Here is an 18,101-nt window from a genome sequence, read left to right as displayed (position 1 = left end):
CTTAAGCTATTGATCCAAACAATTGAGAACATTTTGGTTAAAATTCTTTGAGGTTAAATAAAGTTGGGCTCCTATTTAATATGATTTCTTATTTAAATGAAAATTCCTTTTTATATTCAGCTAATCAATTTTAGCACTTCATAGCACAGCAGCACACTTTGACTTTGGCTGCATTTTTTTTTAGAGATAACCAGTTCATCCATTTTCTGAGTAAATCTAGGATTTCTCGCCTAAGTTTCTGTTCACTGGTCTGTAGTTTCTGGACTGGAGAATTCAGTGCATGATGGTGCAGGATATGCCACTCTTCAAATGTGATAATGCTGAAATGTGCCATGAAAACTTTAAAGTGCTGTTTTAAAAATTTACACAAAATTATTTGGTATTTTCAACATGAAAATGTGTGTATTTTATTAAATATAAACATAGTAAATATTCCACAGGCTTCAGATGTTTATTGGTATCTTTCTGGATTGATGAGGGATAAAGGAGCTGAAATTATTTTAAAAGTAACTATTTGTAGCCCTGGTGGCACAGTGGTTAAGAACTCAGGCTGCTAACCAAAAGGTTGGCAGTTTGAATCCCCCAGCCGCTCCTTGGAAACCCGATGAGCCAGTTCTGCTCTGTCCTATATGGTTGCTATGAGTTGGAATCGACTCGATGGAAAACACGTTTGTTTTTGGGTTTTACACTAGTATTGTCTGTATGTAAAATAACTTAATGATCAGAGGCAGTTATTTTATACTTAAGTTTTTACAGAAGTATTCCTTAACATTTTAAATTACTGAACATAGTTATTACAGAATCTCATCTTTATTGCATATATAGTATGATTTAAATTGAAATTGGATTTTGCTTCTATTCATTTTTAGAAATACAAAGAAAAGGACAAACATAAACAAAAACACAAGAAGCAACCTGAGCCATCACCTGCATTAGTTCCATCCTTGACTGTTACTACAGAAAAAGTAAGTTTGAAGTGTCATATTGTGTTGTATGTAACAACTAGTTATTTGGTGATTGCTATACTTTACCTCAAAGAAGTATTTTCATTCCTGGTGTCCTGATTCCATCTAACTTTTCTCACTTCTCCAACTCTACATCAAGCACTTAGAATTCTCACTTGTTAGTCATTTATCCTACCTTCTGTTTATTCTGCGCTCATCTTTAAAGAATCTTATGTGAGGATAAGAGTGGGGAGATATCATTGAGATTAAGAACTTGAGCTATGGAATGGGCTTTGTCCATCGTGATTTTGAATTTTGGCTTCACTACTTTCTGAGTTCTTAGGTTAATTAACCTCCCTGTAACTAAATGTAATTAAATGTAAAGTGAGGAAAATTATTGGAATTGAGTGAGATAATATGTGTAAAGCAATTAGAGCAGTATCTGGTTCATAGTATTACTTGAATCCTAGTAGGATCATTATGCAGTAAATTGAAAATGAATAGCGGGTACAGGGCTAGTTTAGAAATGATAGTCTCAGGTAGCAGTAATAAAATTTTATTTTGAAAACAGTAAATTACTTGGTCTCTACAGCCAAATTACATGGAAAAACAGACTTTTCTGTGCAGATATACTTTGACAACACGGGTCAGCACCCAACCCATTAAAACAAAACCCGTTGCTGTCAAGTCGATTCTGACTTTTAGTGATCATAGGACAGGGTAGAACTGTCTCATAGGATTTCCAAGTCTGTAATGTTTACAGAAGCAGACTGCTATATGTTTCTCCTGTGGCGTGGCTGGTGGGTTCCAACTACTGACCTTTCAGTTACCAGCACAGTGCTTAACCACTGCACAGCCAGGGCTTCTTATCACATACCCAGATGGACTTAAAAGAAAACTCTAGTTAAGAGTAATGCTATAGAAATTTAGACAAGTTTAATATTACCCGTCTGTCAGTATGTCATGCTGTGGTGGCTTATGTACTTCCAGTTGTTTTATACTGGAAGCTATGCCACTAGTATTTTAAATACCAGCAGGGTCACCCATGGTGGACAGTTTTCAGCAGGGCTTCCAGGCTGAGACAAACAAGGAAGAAAGGCCTGGTGATGTACTTCTGAAAATTTGCCAGTGAAAACCCCATGGATCACAATAGAATATTGACCGACATAATGCTGGAAGATGAGCCACCTAGGTTGGAAGACACTCAAAATACACAGTGGCCTCAACAATGGACTCAAGCATGCCAACAATTATGAAGATGGTGCAGGACCAGGCAATATTTTTGTTCTGTTGTACATGGGGTTACCATGAGTCGGAGCAGACTTGATGGCAACTATCAACAACATTATTATAGAGGTATTGTGTTTGGAAAATCACATTAAAATCATCTTCATTCTTGCATTTATTTAGCAAATGTATTTTTAAGTGGCTGTTACGTGCTAGTCACTGCTCTAGTAATGATATATTAGGGGACAAAACAGTAATTTATGCCCTTGTGGAGAGCCACTTCTACTTGGGAGTGTCATACAAAAAAACACAGTAAGTAAATTATGTAATATATCAGATGGTAGAAAGTGCTATGGAAAAAATAAGTAGAACAGAGTAAGAAGGATCCAAGGTGCCAGAGCGGGAGTGAGAAGTGGTTTGTAATTTTCAGTAGGGTGATCAGTATTAGCCTGACCAAAAAGGTGATTCTTAGGAAGGGACCCAAGTCGGGGGTGGGGGGGGTTGGATCACTTTATTATTTCATTTTTTAATTGTTATAGTTTAAATGAAGTTTACATTTCAAGTTAGTCTCCCATACAAAAATTTATACATACATTGTTATGTGACCCTAGTTGCTCTCCCCATGCTGTGACAGCACACTCCTCCTTTCCAACTGATTCCCCATGTCCATTCAGCCAGCTCCTAACCCTCTCTGCCTTCCCATCTCACCTCCGGACAGAAGCTGCCCCTTTGGTCTCTCGTATCTACTTGAGCTAAGAGGCACACTCCTCATAAGTATCACTTTATGCCCCACAGTCCAGTCTAATCCCTGTCTGAAGGGTTGGCCTCGGAAATTGTTTTAGTCCTGGGCTGATAGAGAATACCGGGGCCATGCTTTCCAGGGTTCCTGCAGTCGCAGCCAGACCATTAAGTCTGGTCTTACTAGAATTTGAGTTCTACACTCCACCTTTCTCCTATTCCATCAGGGACGCTCTGTTGTGTTCCCTGTCAGGGCCCTCATTGGTGGTAGCTGGGCACCATCTAGTTCTTCTCATCTCGGGCTGATGAAGTCTCTGGTTTATGTGGCCCCTTCTGTCTCTTGGGCTAATACTTTTCTTGTGTCTTTGGTGTTCTTCATTCTGGGGTTGTGTTACTTACAAGATTATGTAGTTAAACAGCTTTTCGAACATAAGCAATAGCTTGTGCAGTGGTCCTAAGGTTGGAAGAATGCCTAGTGTGTTCTTATAACAGCAGGGAGGCCAGAGTCACTGGGACAGAGTTAGCAATGGGGAGTGTAATAGGAGATGTGGTTAAGGTGAGGTGCCAATGTATAAGCCAGTGTAAAAACTTTATTTTTTCGTTTGTGTGAAATGTGAGCTATTAGGGGGTTCTGAACTGAGATGTAACTCAGTCTAACTTGGAGTTTGAAAGGACCCCTGGCTACTTTGTTGTGAATAGATTGTAAAGAATCAAGGGTAGAAGCGGGGAGGTCATTAGGAAGTTACTGCAATAATCCAGAGAGAGGTTATGGCAATAGTGGAGGTGGTGAGAGGTGATCAGATTTTTGAGTCCACATGATGTTCTTATAGATAAAATGAGAGGTGTAATGGAAAGAGAGGATCCAAAAATGATTCCAAGGTTTTTGGTCTAGATAACTGGAAGGAATGGAGTTGCTGTTACGAAGATGGGAAAGACTATGGGTATATAGTTTGAAGGGGAAGATCAGGAATTTAGTTTTGGATATTCTATCAGTTTTCTATTGCTGCCAGAACAAATTACCAGAAATTTGGTAGTTTAAAACAACACACATTTATTATCTCATCATTCTGTAGGCCTGAACTCTGGGTGAGCTCAGCTGGTTCCTGTGCTGCAGGTCTTTCAAGGTCATTAACAAAAATTTTCTAGGTCTATAGATGAAATCTTTAAAAAGTAGTGAGGAGTTACTCTTCATTGGGGATAGAGTTTCTGTTTGGAGTGATGAAAATTTTTGGAAATGGTGGTGATGGTTGCACAACATTGTGAATATAGTTAATGCTCCTGAATTGTACACTTAAAAATGGTTAGAATGGCAAATTTTTTGGTATATGTATTTTACCATCAAAAGAAAAAAATCTCTAAAAAGTAAGATGGGAGTAATGTTGGAGAGGGACAGTAACCTTAGTAACCTAAAGCCCTAAGGCAAAAGTCAGCACAAACTTTTTCCCTCAGGGGTCAGACAGTAAATATTTTAGGCTTTGTGGGCTATACTGACTTCTAGTATTCAACTCTGCTGTTGTAGCACAGATTCTATTCGATGGCGACAGGTCTTTTTTTTTTTTTTTTTTTTGGTTGTAGCACAGAAATAGCCTTAGACAATACATAAACAAATGGGTGTGGCTGTGTTTCCATAAAACTATTTATGAACACAGAAACTTGAATTTCATATAATTTTTGTGTGTCATGAAATATTCTTTTGATTTTTTTCATCCATTTAAAAATATAGAAATTATTCTTAGTTCTAGGTCTGTACAAAAATAGGCAGATACTGCCAGAAAGAATGGTAATTACAGTAACAATGAAAATTGTTGTCGTGTTGTTAAGTGCCCTCGGATCAGTTCCAACCAAGTATGAACCCTGTGTACAACAGAACTTAACACTGCCTGGTCCTGTGTCATCCTCACAATCGTTGCTATGTTTGAGCCCATTGTTGGAGCCACTGTGTCAATCCATCTTGTTGAGGGTCTTCCCCTTTTTCCCTGACCCTCTACTTTACGAAGCATGACGTACTTCTCCAGGGACTGGTTCCCCCGATAACATGTCCAAAGTACGTGAGATGAAGTCTTGCCATCCTTGTTTCTAAGGAACATTCTGGCTGTACTTCTTTCAAGAGAAGTTTGTTCATTCTGGCAGTCTGTGGTATATTCAGTATTCTTCACCAACACTATAATTCAAATGCATCATTTCTTCTTTGATCTTCTGTATTCATTGTCTAGCTTTCATATGCATATCAAACGATGGAAAATAGGATCAGGTGCACCTTAGTCCTCAAAGTAACAGCTTTGCTTCTTAAGACTTTGAGAGGACTTTTGCAGCAGATTTGCTCAGTGCAGTATGTCGTTTGGTTTCTTGACTACTGCTTCCATGGGCGTTGATTGTGGATCTAAGTAAAATGAAATTCTTGACAACTTCAGGATTTTCTTTGTTTATGATGATGTTGCTATTGCTTTAGTTGTGAGTGTTTTTGTTTTCTTTATGTTGAGATATAATCCATACTGAAGGCTGTAGTCTTTGATCTTCATCAGTAAGTGCTTCAAGTCATCTTCACTTAGCAAGCAGGATTGTGTCATCTACATAACGCAAGTTGTTAATGAGGCTTCTTCCAATCCTGATGCCGCGTTCTTTTTCTTATAGTCCAGCTTCTTGGATTATTTGCTTAGCATACAGATTCAGTAGGAGCCCTGGTGGTGCAGTGGTTAAGCATTCAGCTGCTAACCAGAAGGTCGGCAGTTTGAATCCACCAGCCGCACCTTGGAAACCCTATGGGGCAGTTCTACTCTGTCCTATAAGGTTACTGTGAGTCGGAATCAACTCTATGACAGTGGGTTTTATACTAATTGAATAAGTATGGTAAAACAACAACAATGAAACTTAGTAGGTGATAAGGTCTGGAGACATAATATTCATACCTGGAGGCTTTTAGAGAGAGAGTGGTTTGAAATCAGAATTAAAAAGCAAGGAACCCTATCCCACCTCCATACCCAGTGGTACAAGACCTATGGGAGTAAACTCGTTGCTGTAAATCTTTATTAAAGCAGACTGCCACATTTTTCTCCAATGGAGCGGCTGGTGAGTTCAAACTTCCGACCTTTAGTTAGCAACCAAGCGATTAACCACTGCGCCATCAAGGCTCCTCGTGGGAGTAAAGTAGCCATCATTTACTTGAGACAGCTACAGGGCAAGTGAGATCTTCAGGGTGATCTAGGTTTTGGTTACAGCAAGAATTTGAAGGGGATGTTCAGACAAAAGGTTGTACGTATTGCAGCTTATCCTGATAATCCTGAGTTCCAAAGGAAGCAATGGAAGGGTTTCAGCTATTGGAGAGAGGAGGGAGTATGGACATAGTAGGAAATGTTCATAGCTGAGTGAGGTTGAGATTGACCTGGTAGTCTAGGTTTGCTTTTGGTGGCTAACATAAACATAATCAGATTAACCCTGGTAGATTTAAGGGAAATAGTGGTGATGTGTGTTTGAAGAGATGGGATGGTATTACAGGCTTCTTCTCAGTCCTGTCTGTGGAGGGCAGAAGATTTGAGTCATTGAAACAGCAGAACAGCTTGTTTTTTATTCCTTTTGGAAGGAGGGTGTTATTTTACTGTTGCTTCACCATGCTGTTTCTCACCTTCAAGCTGCTCTTTCTCATTTTGTCTTTTTAGGACTGTGTGGTTGTTTCCGTGGTTTTCTCAGTTTACATTTTTTCTGAGCACTTTTCATCTGTTTCCCTCTTTCCATAGTACTCAGAGAAGGATAAAGGGAGAAATAAATTGAACCTGATACCTTATTAGAAGCCACATTTTATTTAAAGCATTGCTATTTATCATTATTAGAAGATTTAATAGTTGTTTCAGACTATCATTGTAAATAACAATTTTTAGTCTTTTTAATATTGGGTTAGTTTAACCTAAACTGTAAGTATTTATTTTTCAGAAGTTTTTCAGTGTTCCAACCATATTTGATCACATTTTCTTCTGTCTTTTGTTCTTCCTGTATTTATAGAAGGAGGTAAAGGAGAGGACCTAAAATTCATATATCTTTTGAATTAACTGTTAAATTTTAAACTGATTTTCTAATACTTTTTGAATGTAAAACATTTTTTTCCTTTAAAATAAATTGTGATGTTTCTTTTAATGTTTAGTTTAAAAATATATTTCTGTAAAGATTAGTTTTTTTAAAATATTGACATGTTTTAGTTGTAATGAAATCCAGGTATATATTCACTCTGTTTTTACTAGAAATCAGTCTCTCTCGTTGTTACTTCCCTGTATTATTCAGCAACAGTCACCTTTGAATGCGAATCTTGTCTTACTCCGAGTAACTTCAGTTTGAAGGAAACTCATTCTCTCTCTCTCTCTCTCTCACGCACAGTTAAATCATCTTATGAAAGTAAGGGTACTCAAGTTTATTGTGTTATAAATACATGGGACCTTTTTTCAGATTTTTTGGAGATATAACTAACATACGATAAATTGCACATACTTAAAGTGGACCATTTGACAAGTTTTGCAGTATGGACACACGGGTGAAACCATCACCACAGTCACTGGCAGAAGTTTCCTTGTGACCTGTCTTAGTTATCTAGTGCTACTCTAACATAAATACCACAAGTGGATGGTTTTAACAAAGAGAAATTTATTTCTTCACAGTAAAGTAGGCCAAAAGTCCAATTTCAGGGTGTCAGCACCAGGGGAAGGCTTTCTCTCTCGGCCTTCTTCTCTTCAGTGTTCCCCCGGACTAGGAGCTTCTCTGTGCAGGGACCCCAGTCCAAAGGACGCGCTCTGCTCCTGGCACTGCTTTCTTGATGGTATGAGGTCCCCCAACTCTCTGCTCACTTCTGTCTTTTATATCTCAAGAAATTGCCTCAGGACTCAATCCAGTCTTGTAGATCCAGTCCTGCCTTAGTAACACAACTGCCACCCATCCTCCCTCATTAACATCATAGAGGCAGGATTTACAACATATAGGAAAATCACACAGTACCAGGAATCATGGCTCAGCCAAACTGATATACATGTTTTTTGGGGGACATAATTCAAACCATGACATGACGTATTGTAATTCTCCGTTCCCTGTCCCACCTCACCCCTACTCAGGCAGCTACTCATTTGCTTTCTATCACTCTAAATTAGTTTAAATTTTCTAATAATGTTAAGAGTGGAAACATAACATACACGCTTCCTGACTTTTTTCACTCAGCATAGTTAAGATTTTTCCATCTTGTGTGTGTGTGTATCAATAATTCATTCCTTTTTATTGCTGACTAGTATTCTGTTATATGGCTATACCATAATTCATCTGTTCAACAATTGATGGACATTTGGATTGTTTTCAGTTTTTTGTTATTACATATTAAGCTACTCTGTCCATTTCACGTTGTGGTTTTTATTTGTATTTCCCTAATGACTAATTAGGAGCCCGGGAGTCAGAATCAACCCAACAGTAACAGGTTGGTGTCACAACAGTTAAGCCCTTGGCTGCTAACTGAAAAGTTGGTGATTTAAATTCACCCACTGGCTCCTTGGGAGAAAGACCTGGTGATCTGCTCCAGTAAATTGCAACCTAGAAAACCGTATGGAGCAGTCGTACTCTGTCATGTGTAGTCACTATGAGTCGAAAATGAACTTGATGGGACCTAACAAAACAGTGACTAATTATGTTGAATGTCTTTCCATGTGCTTATTTGTTATTTGTATATTTCTTTGGTGAACTGTATGGTTACACCTTTTGCTCCCCGCTCCCCCCCCCCCACCGGTCCTTTTTATATTGGTTTTTTATTACTGAAGTTTTCCAGACTGTATATTTTGGATACAAACCTTTATCAGATACATTATTTGCAGATATTTTCTCTCACTATGTAGCTTGTCTTTTCACTCTGTTAATCTTTCAAAGAACAGAAGTTCTTAATTTTGATGGTTTTGCTTATCCGTTTTTTCCTGTTTTCTTCTAGAAGTTTTATATTTTTAGGTTTTACATTTATGTCTGTGATCCATTTTGAATTAATTTTACAACTGTTGTGAGTTATAGGTCAAATTCCACTTACTTGAATATAGATACTCAATTTTTTCAGAGCCATTTGTGGAACAGACTTTTCTTTCTCCACCTAACTGCCTTTGACCCTTTGTTGAAAGTCAATTAACTATATATATACACACACATATATATACACACACACATATATATATAATTTCTAGACTCTAGTCTGTTCCTTTTATCTATTTGCCTATCTTTACATTAGTACCACACTGTATTGATTACTATAGCTTTATAATAAAACTTAAAGTCAGGGAGGATCAATTCTCCCAACTTAGTTCTTATTTTTCAAAATTGCTTGAGCTATTCTAGATCCTTTGCATTTTTTATATGAATTTTAGAATCAGATTGTCAGTTTGTAGAAATAAGCCTGATAGTATTTTGATTGGAATTGCAGTGATTTTGTAGATCATTTGGGGGAAGAATTAAGGGCTTAACCATATTAGGTCTTCCTGATCCATGAACACAGTATATTCTATCTCCTCATTTATTTAGGTGTTTGGAGCCCTAGTGGCACAGTGTTTAAGAGCTTGGCTGCTATCCAAAAAGTTGACAATTCTAATCCAGCAGCCGCTCCTTAGAAATCCTATGGGGCAGTTCTCCTCTGTCCTATAGGGTTGCTATGAGTTGGAATCAACTCAGTGGCAACGGGTTTGCTTTTTGTGGTTTTATTTAGGTCTTCAATTTATCGCAGCAGTGAGTGTACATGTCTTGTTCATCTTTTTTCAACTTTTATGTCTAAATGTTTGATGTTTTTTTGATGCTGTTTTGAGTAGTAGTTTTGTGAAATTTCAGTTTCTGATTTTCCTTGCTAACATGTAGAAATACAGTTGATTTCTGTATGTTCACCTTGTATCCTGCAACCTTGGTAAAAATCTCTTGTTCTAATAGCTTATTGATCATGTTGAATTTTCTTTATAAATGATCATGTCATCTGTGAATAAGACAATTTTGCTTTTCTATCCAACCTGGACACTTTTCTTTTCTTGCCTGATTATACTGGTGGCATAGTGATTAAGAGCTACTGGCTGCTAACCAAAAGGTTGGCACTTCAAATCCACCAGGTATTCCTTGGAAACCCTTTGGGGCAGTTCTGCTCTGTCCTGCAGGGTTGTGATGAGTTGGAATCGACTTGACAGCAGTGGGTTTGGTTTTTTTAAGAACCCCAAGTGCAATGTTCAGTAGAAGTGTTGAAAAGGAACTTTGTTTTTGATCTTATGGAGATAAGTTTTCAGACTTTTAGTATTATGATGTTGAGGAAGTTTCTTTCTATTTCTAGTTTGTTGAGAGTTTTATCAGCCATGAGTGTTGGATTTTGTCAAATCTTCTTTCTGTGTATTTTTAATAGATGTTTTGATGTGATTACATGTTTGTGTGTTTTTTTCTTTTTTAGTCTGTTGATATGATGGATTACTGGTTGATTTTCTAGTGTTAAACCACCCTTGCATTTTTTGGGAATAAATTCCACTTTGTCTTGATGTATTATTATTTTTATATATTGTTAAATTAAAAATACGCTGTTTAATTAAAATTAAAGGAATTTTACATCTGTGTGCATGTGGGATATTGTACTGTAGCTTTCTTTTCTTATAATATCTTTGTTGGTTTTGGTGTCAAAGTAATGTTGTGCCTCATAGGATGAATTGGAGGTATTACTCTTGTTTCAGTTCTCTGAAAAAATTTGTGTAGATTTGGTATTATATCTTAATATTCAGTAAAATTTACCTCTAAAGCCATCTGGGCCTGGAGTTTTCTTTGTGGGAAAGTTTTAAAGTACAGTTTAATTTCTTCAATAGATACATGGCTATTCAGGTTATCTGTTTCTTCTTGCATGAACTTTGGTAGTTTGTCTTGTAAGAAATTTTTCTGTTTTATTTATGTTCATGAATGTATTGGTATAAAGTTGTTCGTATATTCACTTTTCTGTTTAGTATCTATAGAACCTATAGTGATAACCCCCTCTTTCATTTCTCATAATGACAATTTATGTCTTTTTTTTTTTTCTTATCAGTCTGTGTCTTAGCTTGTTATTGTTGTTAGGTGCCCTTGAGGTGATTTTCAACTCATAGGGATCCCTGTGTTTCAGTATAGCTGCCCCATAAGATTTTCTAGGCTATAATCTTTACTAGAGCAGATCACCAGGTTTTTTCTCCCATGGAGCCAGTGGATGGGCTCTAACCACCAATCTTTTGGTTAGCAGCTGAGCTGTTGTTAACCGTTGCAACATCAGGACTGAAGTGGGTGGCTTTAACAGAAATTTATTTTTCCACGGAGAGGTGGCTAGAAGTTGAAGTTAGAGTGCCAGCTCTAGGGGAAAGGCTTTCTCTCTGTGTTGGCTCTGGGCGAAGATCCTTGTCTCTTTTCAGCTTCTGTTCCTTGGTTCCTTGGTGATCTACATGTGGCATCAATCTCCCCTCCCCACTGCCATTTGTCCTTGCTTACTTCTGTGCCTAATCTGCTCCTTTTATATCTCAAAAATGATTGGCTTAGAACACATGCAACACTGATACGGCTTCATTAACCTAACAAAGAAAGCCCTGTTCCCAAATGTGATTTCATCCACATGTGTAGAGGTCAGGATTCCAATACATATTTTGGGGGGACACAAATCAATCTGTAACAGTCTGGCTAGAGGATTTTGAATTTTTTATCTTAAATAATCAGCTTTATCGATTTCTTTTATGATCTTTGTGTTTTTCTTCTGTTTATTTTTCTTTTTCTAGTTTCTTAAGGTAGAATGGTGAAATTTATTTGTGAGCTTTCTTTTTCTAGTATAGGCACTTTAATGCTGTAAATTTTCTTTTATATACTGCTGTAAATTTTTTGGTATGTTGTGTTTTTATATTTATTTGGTTCAAAAGCTACGTCCTGGTTTCCCTTTTGATTTCTTCTTTGACTCATGGATTACTTAGTATATTATTTAATTTTCAAATATTTAGGGATTTTCCACATATCTTTTTGTTACTGGTTTCTAATTTAGTATCTTCGTTTTATATAAATCCTTTTAAATTTATTGAGACTTTTGTTTTTATGGCACAAGATATAGATTTGTTAAATGTTCTGTGTGCTGTTTGAAAGAATGTATTCATTCCGCTGTTGTGTGGATTTTTTTCTATAAATGTCGTTTACATCAGGTTGATTTATACTTGTTCTGTCATTTATTGAGACAGGATACAGGCATCTCCTAATGTAATTGTGAAATTTGCTGGATCTCCTTTTTTCCACTTTTCTGTTTTTACTTCATTTATTTTGAGATCCCTTATTAGGTATAGAAACATTTAAGTTTTTTAGATCTTCCTGATGAATAGACCTCTTTATCCTTGGAAATATTTTTTGTTTTGAAACTGACTTTGTTTGATATTAATATAGCCAATTCAGCTTTCTTTTCATTAGTATTAGTAAATTTCTTTTTTCATACTTTCATTTATTTTTCACATACTTTCTCTTTGTGTCTTTTTTATATTTAAAGTGAGTTTCTTATAGACAGTTTATATTTAGATCTTGCTTTGCTACACACCCCTATACGTCCTCAATCTGACAATGTGCCTTTTTATTGAGGCATTTAGGTAATCAACATTTAATGTCATTATTGAAAGAGGTCTGTTTATGTTTAACATTTACCAATCCATTTCTGTATGCCCATCATTTCTCTCTCTGTTTTTGATACATTTTGGATTGGGTTGTTTTTAGTAATTGTACTTTAGATGAAGGTTTACAGAACAAACTAACTTCTCATTAAAGAGTTAGTACACATGTTGTTTTATGATGTTGGTTAACAACTCCACAACATGTCAACACTCACCCATTCTGACTTTGGGTTCCCTGTTACCAGCTATCCTGTCCCCTCCTGCCTTCTTGTCCTCGCTCCTGGGCTGGTGTGCTGCTTTAGTCTCATTTTGTTTTATGGGCCTGTCTGCTTTTTGACTGAAGGGTGAATGTCAGGAGTGAATTCATTACTGAGCTTAAAGGGTGTCTGGGGGCCATACTCTCAGGGTTTCACCGGTCTCTGTCAGGCCAGTACAGTACGTCTGGTCTTTTTTTGTGAGTTAGGATTTTGTTCTACAGTTTTCTCCAGCTCTGTCCGGGACCTTCTATTTTGTTCCTTGTCAGAGCAGTCAGTGGTGGTAGCCGGGCACCATCTAGTTGTACTGGACTCAGTCTGGTGGAGGCTGTGGTCCATTAGTCCTTTGGACTAATCTTTCTCTTGCATCTTTAGTTTTCTTCATTCTCCCTTGCTCCGGAAGGGATGAGTAGATTGAGTGTTTTTTATGATTCAGTTTTGTCTGGTAACAGTAACTGTTTGTTATGTTATTTTAATGGTTGCTTTTGGGTTTATAGTATACATCTTTAATTTATCAGAGTCTGACTTCAAGTGATGTTATACCACTTCATGTATAGTATAAGAACTTTACAGCAGTATACTTCCATTTTTCCCTTTTTAGCTTTTTGTGCTATTTTTATCATTTTTTTTTGTTTTTACGTATGTTACAAACCCCACGATTCAGTCTTTTTACTTTTGCTCTAAATCACAACTGTATTTTAAAGAGATTTAAATAATAAAAAAGTCTTTAACATTTACCTATGAAGTTACCATTACTAGTGCTTTTCCTTTCTTTATGTAGATCCACATTTCATTTATTTTTATTCTGTGTAAGGACATCATTTCACATTTATTAAAGTGCTGGTCTTGTGACGATTAGTTCCTTCAGCTTTTATATCTGAAAAAATAAATTTTGTCTTGGTTTATGAAAAATATTTTAGCTAGCTATAGAATTTTAGGTTGACAGTTTATTTCTTTTAGTACTTTAAAGATTTTGCTCTTCTATTTTCTAGCTGGCATTGTTTCCTGGGAGAAATCTGCTGTCATCTTTATTTTGTGTCTTTGCATGTAAGGCATCTTTTTTTCTTCTGGCTACTTTTATCATTTCTCTTTTCACTGGTTTTTATTAATAAGCAGTTTGATTATGATATGCATTCATATATTTTTTTCTTCATGTTTTCTTGCTTGGGGTTAATTGAGCTTCTTAGATCTGTGAGTTCATAGTTTTCATCAAATATATAATTTTTCCTGCTATTATTTCTTCAGGTTTTTTTTTTTTTTTTTAAGTATGTCTTTATTTTCTCTGTGCTTCATGTTGGATAGTTTCTGTACTGTGTTCTCAGAGTTAAGGTGAGTGAACAAATCTGTGGCTTTTTTGAGACACTTGAATAGTACATAATTTTATTTTTAAAATAATAACCATCATATTACGTTTCATCATGGTCGTTGAAAGCACAGTGATTGACTATTCCTCCTCCCTTTGCTTGTTTCCCAGTGTGGATGACTAAGCCTTATAGAATAATGTAAGGCAATCAGACCTTAAAAAATATATATCATAACTGCTGTTTCTTTGGTTATCTATTATACAGCCATTATGTAATTCTGAATCTAATTTAAAATTTTTGTTTGAAGTAGGAAATATTTTTTGTTCTCAGTTAATGCTATTTAGTTGATGTATCAGACTTACATCTTATCTGAGGATTAATAATTGTGGTTAGCCAGTAAAAAAAAAAATTAACACATATTCAAAATTACTATTTTGAAAAATTCCTTAAGTTGCCTGTAAATCTCAGTATAAACCAAAGTGCTTATGCACCACTTCGTTATTGTTGTTAGGTGCCATTGAGTAGGTTCTGACTCACAGAGACCCTGTGTATGACAGAACGAAACACTGCCTGGTCTTGTGCACCACTATAGAGACTCTAAGTATGTCCAGATACCCAGTTTTACCTTCTGTGGAAAAGAAAAAAAGACCACATTTTCTTCAACTGAGTACAAATAAAGTACTTGGTTTGCGTTTGAAGCCTAAGTTACATGAAAAATAAGTAACTTTAAGCACTAGAATCATACTCAGCAGTGAGATGCTTATACTATGAGAGGAGTTTAGGATGTGAAGTGGACTGAGCAAACAACAGATTTTGTGACTTCAGTCTTAAGCTTGCTTGTTTTGCCTCTTTCAGCCATCTCCTACCTTCTTCTCCTCTCACTTCTCTTTTCCTTGCTTTTAAGTTTTATGCTTATTTAATGGTATTCCACAGTAGCATTGGGTACATATTGCTTCAACAGCATATTATGGAACAAATACTCTTAAATTAACTTTCAAACGTAGAATTAATGTAGAGTTCTCTTTTTTAGTGAAACCTACGTAGCTCTTTTTTTTGGCATTATATATAAATTTTTTTAACTGTTAGGATCTTAAGCTGAAATTCGTTTTTTCCTTATTAACAAGCCTCTGATATCCTTCAAAACCAGCCAAAACCCGTTGCTGTCGACTCAGTTCTGACTCATAGCTGCCCCATAGGCCAGAGTAGAACTGCCCCATAGGGTTTCTGAGACTAAATCTTTCTGGAAGCAGACTGCCACATCTTTCTCCTGCAGAGTGTCGGATGGGTTCAAGCTGCCTACCTTTTGGTTAGCAGCTGAGCACTTTAACCACTGCACCAGTAGGGCTCCTTTGAAGCTTAGATGGTGGGGAAAATTTTTTTTAAATAATATGTTTATTTATGGTTTTATTTAATGTGATTTTGCCACGGAAATTTGTAACTTTTCATTCATAGCTTTTTGTAATATTTTTTGCAAATGTAACATTTTTATTGAATTTATGTACACATTTATATGTCAGGATAAGCAAGGACATTCCGTTAAATGAATGGGAAAATTGACTAGTCCTAATTTAGATTGGCATGTGGAAGTGAGTAGTATATTTCCACTTGTAGTACTCCATTTAGTTTTCTCTCCTTTTCTCATTTTGATACATGAACAGTGTACATGAGAAGAATATCACTGTGTTTTCTTCAGGTAACTTTTAACCTTCACTAGGTCATATAAAAAACCAAACCCACTGCCGTCACGTAGATTCACACTCATAGCGACCCTGTGTACCGTCAGGTATAAGTGGGATGGAGAATCTCAGGGTCAGATCAAGCTGTGGAAAAATATATTTGAAAACTCTGGTGGTGTTGTTTCCAAATTGATCTGCCTAGCATGGAAAAAGTTCATGTTTCTAAAGTATGCCTTGAATCTTAACTTAAATCTGATTGGTTTGTTATTTAAGATTTTGTTTTTTTTCCTAAACTCACTTTGAAACCTTTTGTGCTTGTTTGTAAATTATAATTTAGCAGAATAGTGATTAGTTTGTTTTTGAGATAGTATTTCTTATATTTGATGATGAAAATCTGGTATTGGTAGTGATACGATGGGGGAGTATACTGGGGAGCAAGTATTTCTTGTAAAAAGTTAGTCTTCAAAACATTTGGCGTCTTATTCCTCCTTTATGAACATTAATTTTGCTAAAAACTTCAACCATTTTGAAACCTGATTTTATTGTGTCACTTTCTCAATTTTTAAATTTATTTGATAGTTTGTATTGAGTAATGGATATGTGTGGGAATTTTCAGTTTTGATATTTTCAGATTTTTCATTTGTATCACACCAGAGATTTTAGATAGATGTTTTAAGAAAACATCCATTTATTTTTGAACATAAATTTAGTGCTTGATGTTCGGGCAGTGTCATAGGTGCTTCGGATACTTTAGAGAATTTAACAAGAAAAATCCTTGACCTGTGAACTTTACAAACATCGCATTTTGAAGCATGTTGATTAATGTATACCTGGTATATAACACATTTTCATAATCATTTAATTTGCCATTCTTTGGACATACATTGTATTAAAAATGATTATTAAACACTAGAAGCTAATTATTTTTTAAAAATTTTATATTGCTTTTTTATATCTAAATCAAGGGGGTGATTGAATCTGTTTTGGGGCATAATGTTTAATTTTTATAAGTCTTAACCCTATAGAATAATACTTTTTTCTCAGCTTAATACTTGGAAGATAGGGTTTCTGTTTTAAAGGGTTTAATCTGTCTGGTTTTAAAAAGCAACCCTCATCTGAATTCTTTAAAAATTCTTGACCTGTCCTAAGCTAACCAGTTGCCATTGAATAGATTCTTACTCTTATAACTCTTATGTATGGATTTATAATTCTCTTAAATTGTCACCTTCCTGTGTTGAACACTAAAGCTAAGTTTAATTTCATGTCTAGGAATTAGTATGTTCTTACTGAAAATGATGTTGTTTGAGAAATTAGTGCTTCCAGTATTACTGTTGGTCACCTAATAAATATGACTAATATAAACTTTTACTTGTTGCTGCAATTGTTACTCAAATAGCCATGCTATAAACTGTTATCTACATTTTTCTAGAAGTAGTTACACTAAGAGTTTAAAATGATTATATGATTTTCTTAAGTAGGCTTGTTTATTTTTAGAACTGTACCTTTCATACAAGTATCTTACAATGTCCAATAATTATTAATTTGCCATCTTTTTTTTGGTCACCAAAATGTAATTAGTTCTTTTTCCTTTTACTTCCTTTTCTCAATCAAAATGTTAGACTTATACAAGCACTAGCAGCAACTCTATGTCAGGATCCTTGAAGCGTTTGGAAGATACTGCAGCACGATTTACAAATGCAAATTTCCAGGAAGTCTCTGCCCATACCTCTAGTGGAAAAGATGTTTCAGAGGCTAGAGGGTCAGAGGGCAAAGGAAAGAAATCTTCAGCTCACAGCTCAGGTCAGAGGGGAAGAAAGCCTGGTGGTGGAAGAAATCCAGGAACGACTGTGTCAGCAGCTAGTCCTTTTCAGCAAGGTATTAATTAAATTATAGCTAAAATACTTGTTCTTGTGATGTTCAGTGATAGTTACGTTTTATAGAAGAATTTATCTTTTATTTATAACAAATGGATCATTTGTGATTATTGAGTGATGAGTAAGATTACTTCAAAGACTAGTATGTTTTGTTAAAATGTTTCTGGGACCTTTGTTTTCTTTTTATGTTGTGCTATATGCATCCAAAGTTGAACTGTACTTTTAATGTTTAAATAGATATGAATAAAGTTTAAGATTGAGGAGAAAAACAATAAAGCTGGAGTTTTCCTTTCTGCTACATAGAACAGTCATTCTTTTCTATGAGTTATTTTTATTTACCTTTCCAATTAAAAATTGATTAAAAGTTAAGGTTTACATTTTTAGTAGGTGAAGAGTACAAAGTAATCTGCATAGTACTGAAGGGATCTACGTAGGTTTCAGTAAATAGTTGTTGATTTAATAATGCATTTATT

At 35.7% G+C, this 18,101-nt stretch overlaps 1 protein-coding gene across 9 annotated transcripts in view; it reads left to right on the top strand.

Annotated features, from left to right (window-relative positions):
* The window catches only part of MLLT10 (MLLT10 histone lysine methyltransferase DOT1L cofactor), a 332,811-nt gene that overhangs the window by 239,379 nt on the left and 75,331 nt on the right, over positions 1-18,101 (top strand). For all 9 annotated transcript variants that reach the window (XM_023735053.1, XM_023735051.1, XM_023735052.1 and 6 more), the window contains 2 exons: positions 870-965; positions 17,374-17,629. In XM_023735053.1, the coding sequence (XP_023590821.1) occupies positions 870-965; positions 17,374-17,629 (352 nt within the window). The remainder of the gene's footprint in view (positions 1-869; positions 966-17,373; positions 17,630-18,101) is intronic.

The sequence above is a fragment of the Trichechus manatus genome, unplaced genomic scaffold (assembly GCF_000243295.1).
Source record: "Trichechus manatus latirostris isolate Lorelei unplaced genomic scaffold, TriManLat1.0 scaffold00075, whole genome shotgun sequence".
In the NCBI taxonomy this organism is placed as follows: domain Eukaryota; kingdom Metazoa; phylum Chordata; class Mammalia; order Sirenia; family Trichechidae; genus Trichechus; species Trichechus manatus.
Note: the sequence above shows the minus strand (reverse complement) of the source record. Positions and strands in the feature narration are given on the sequence as shown.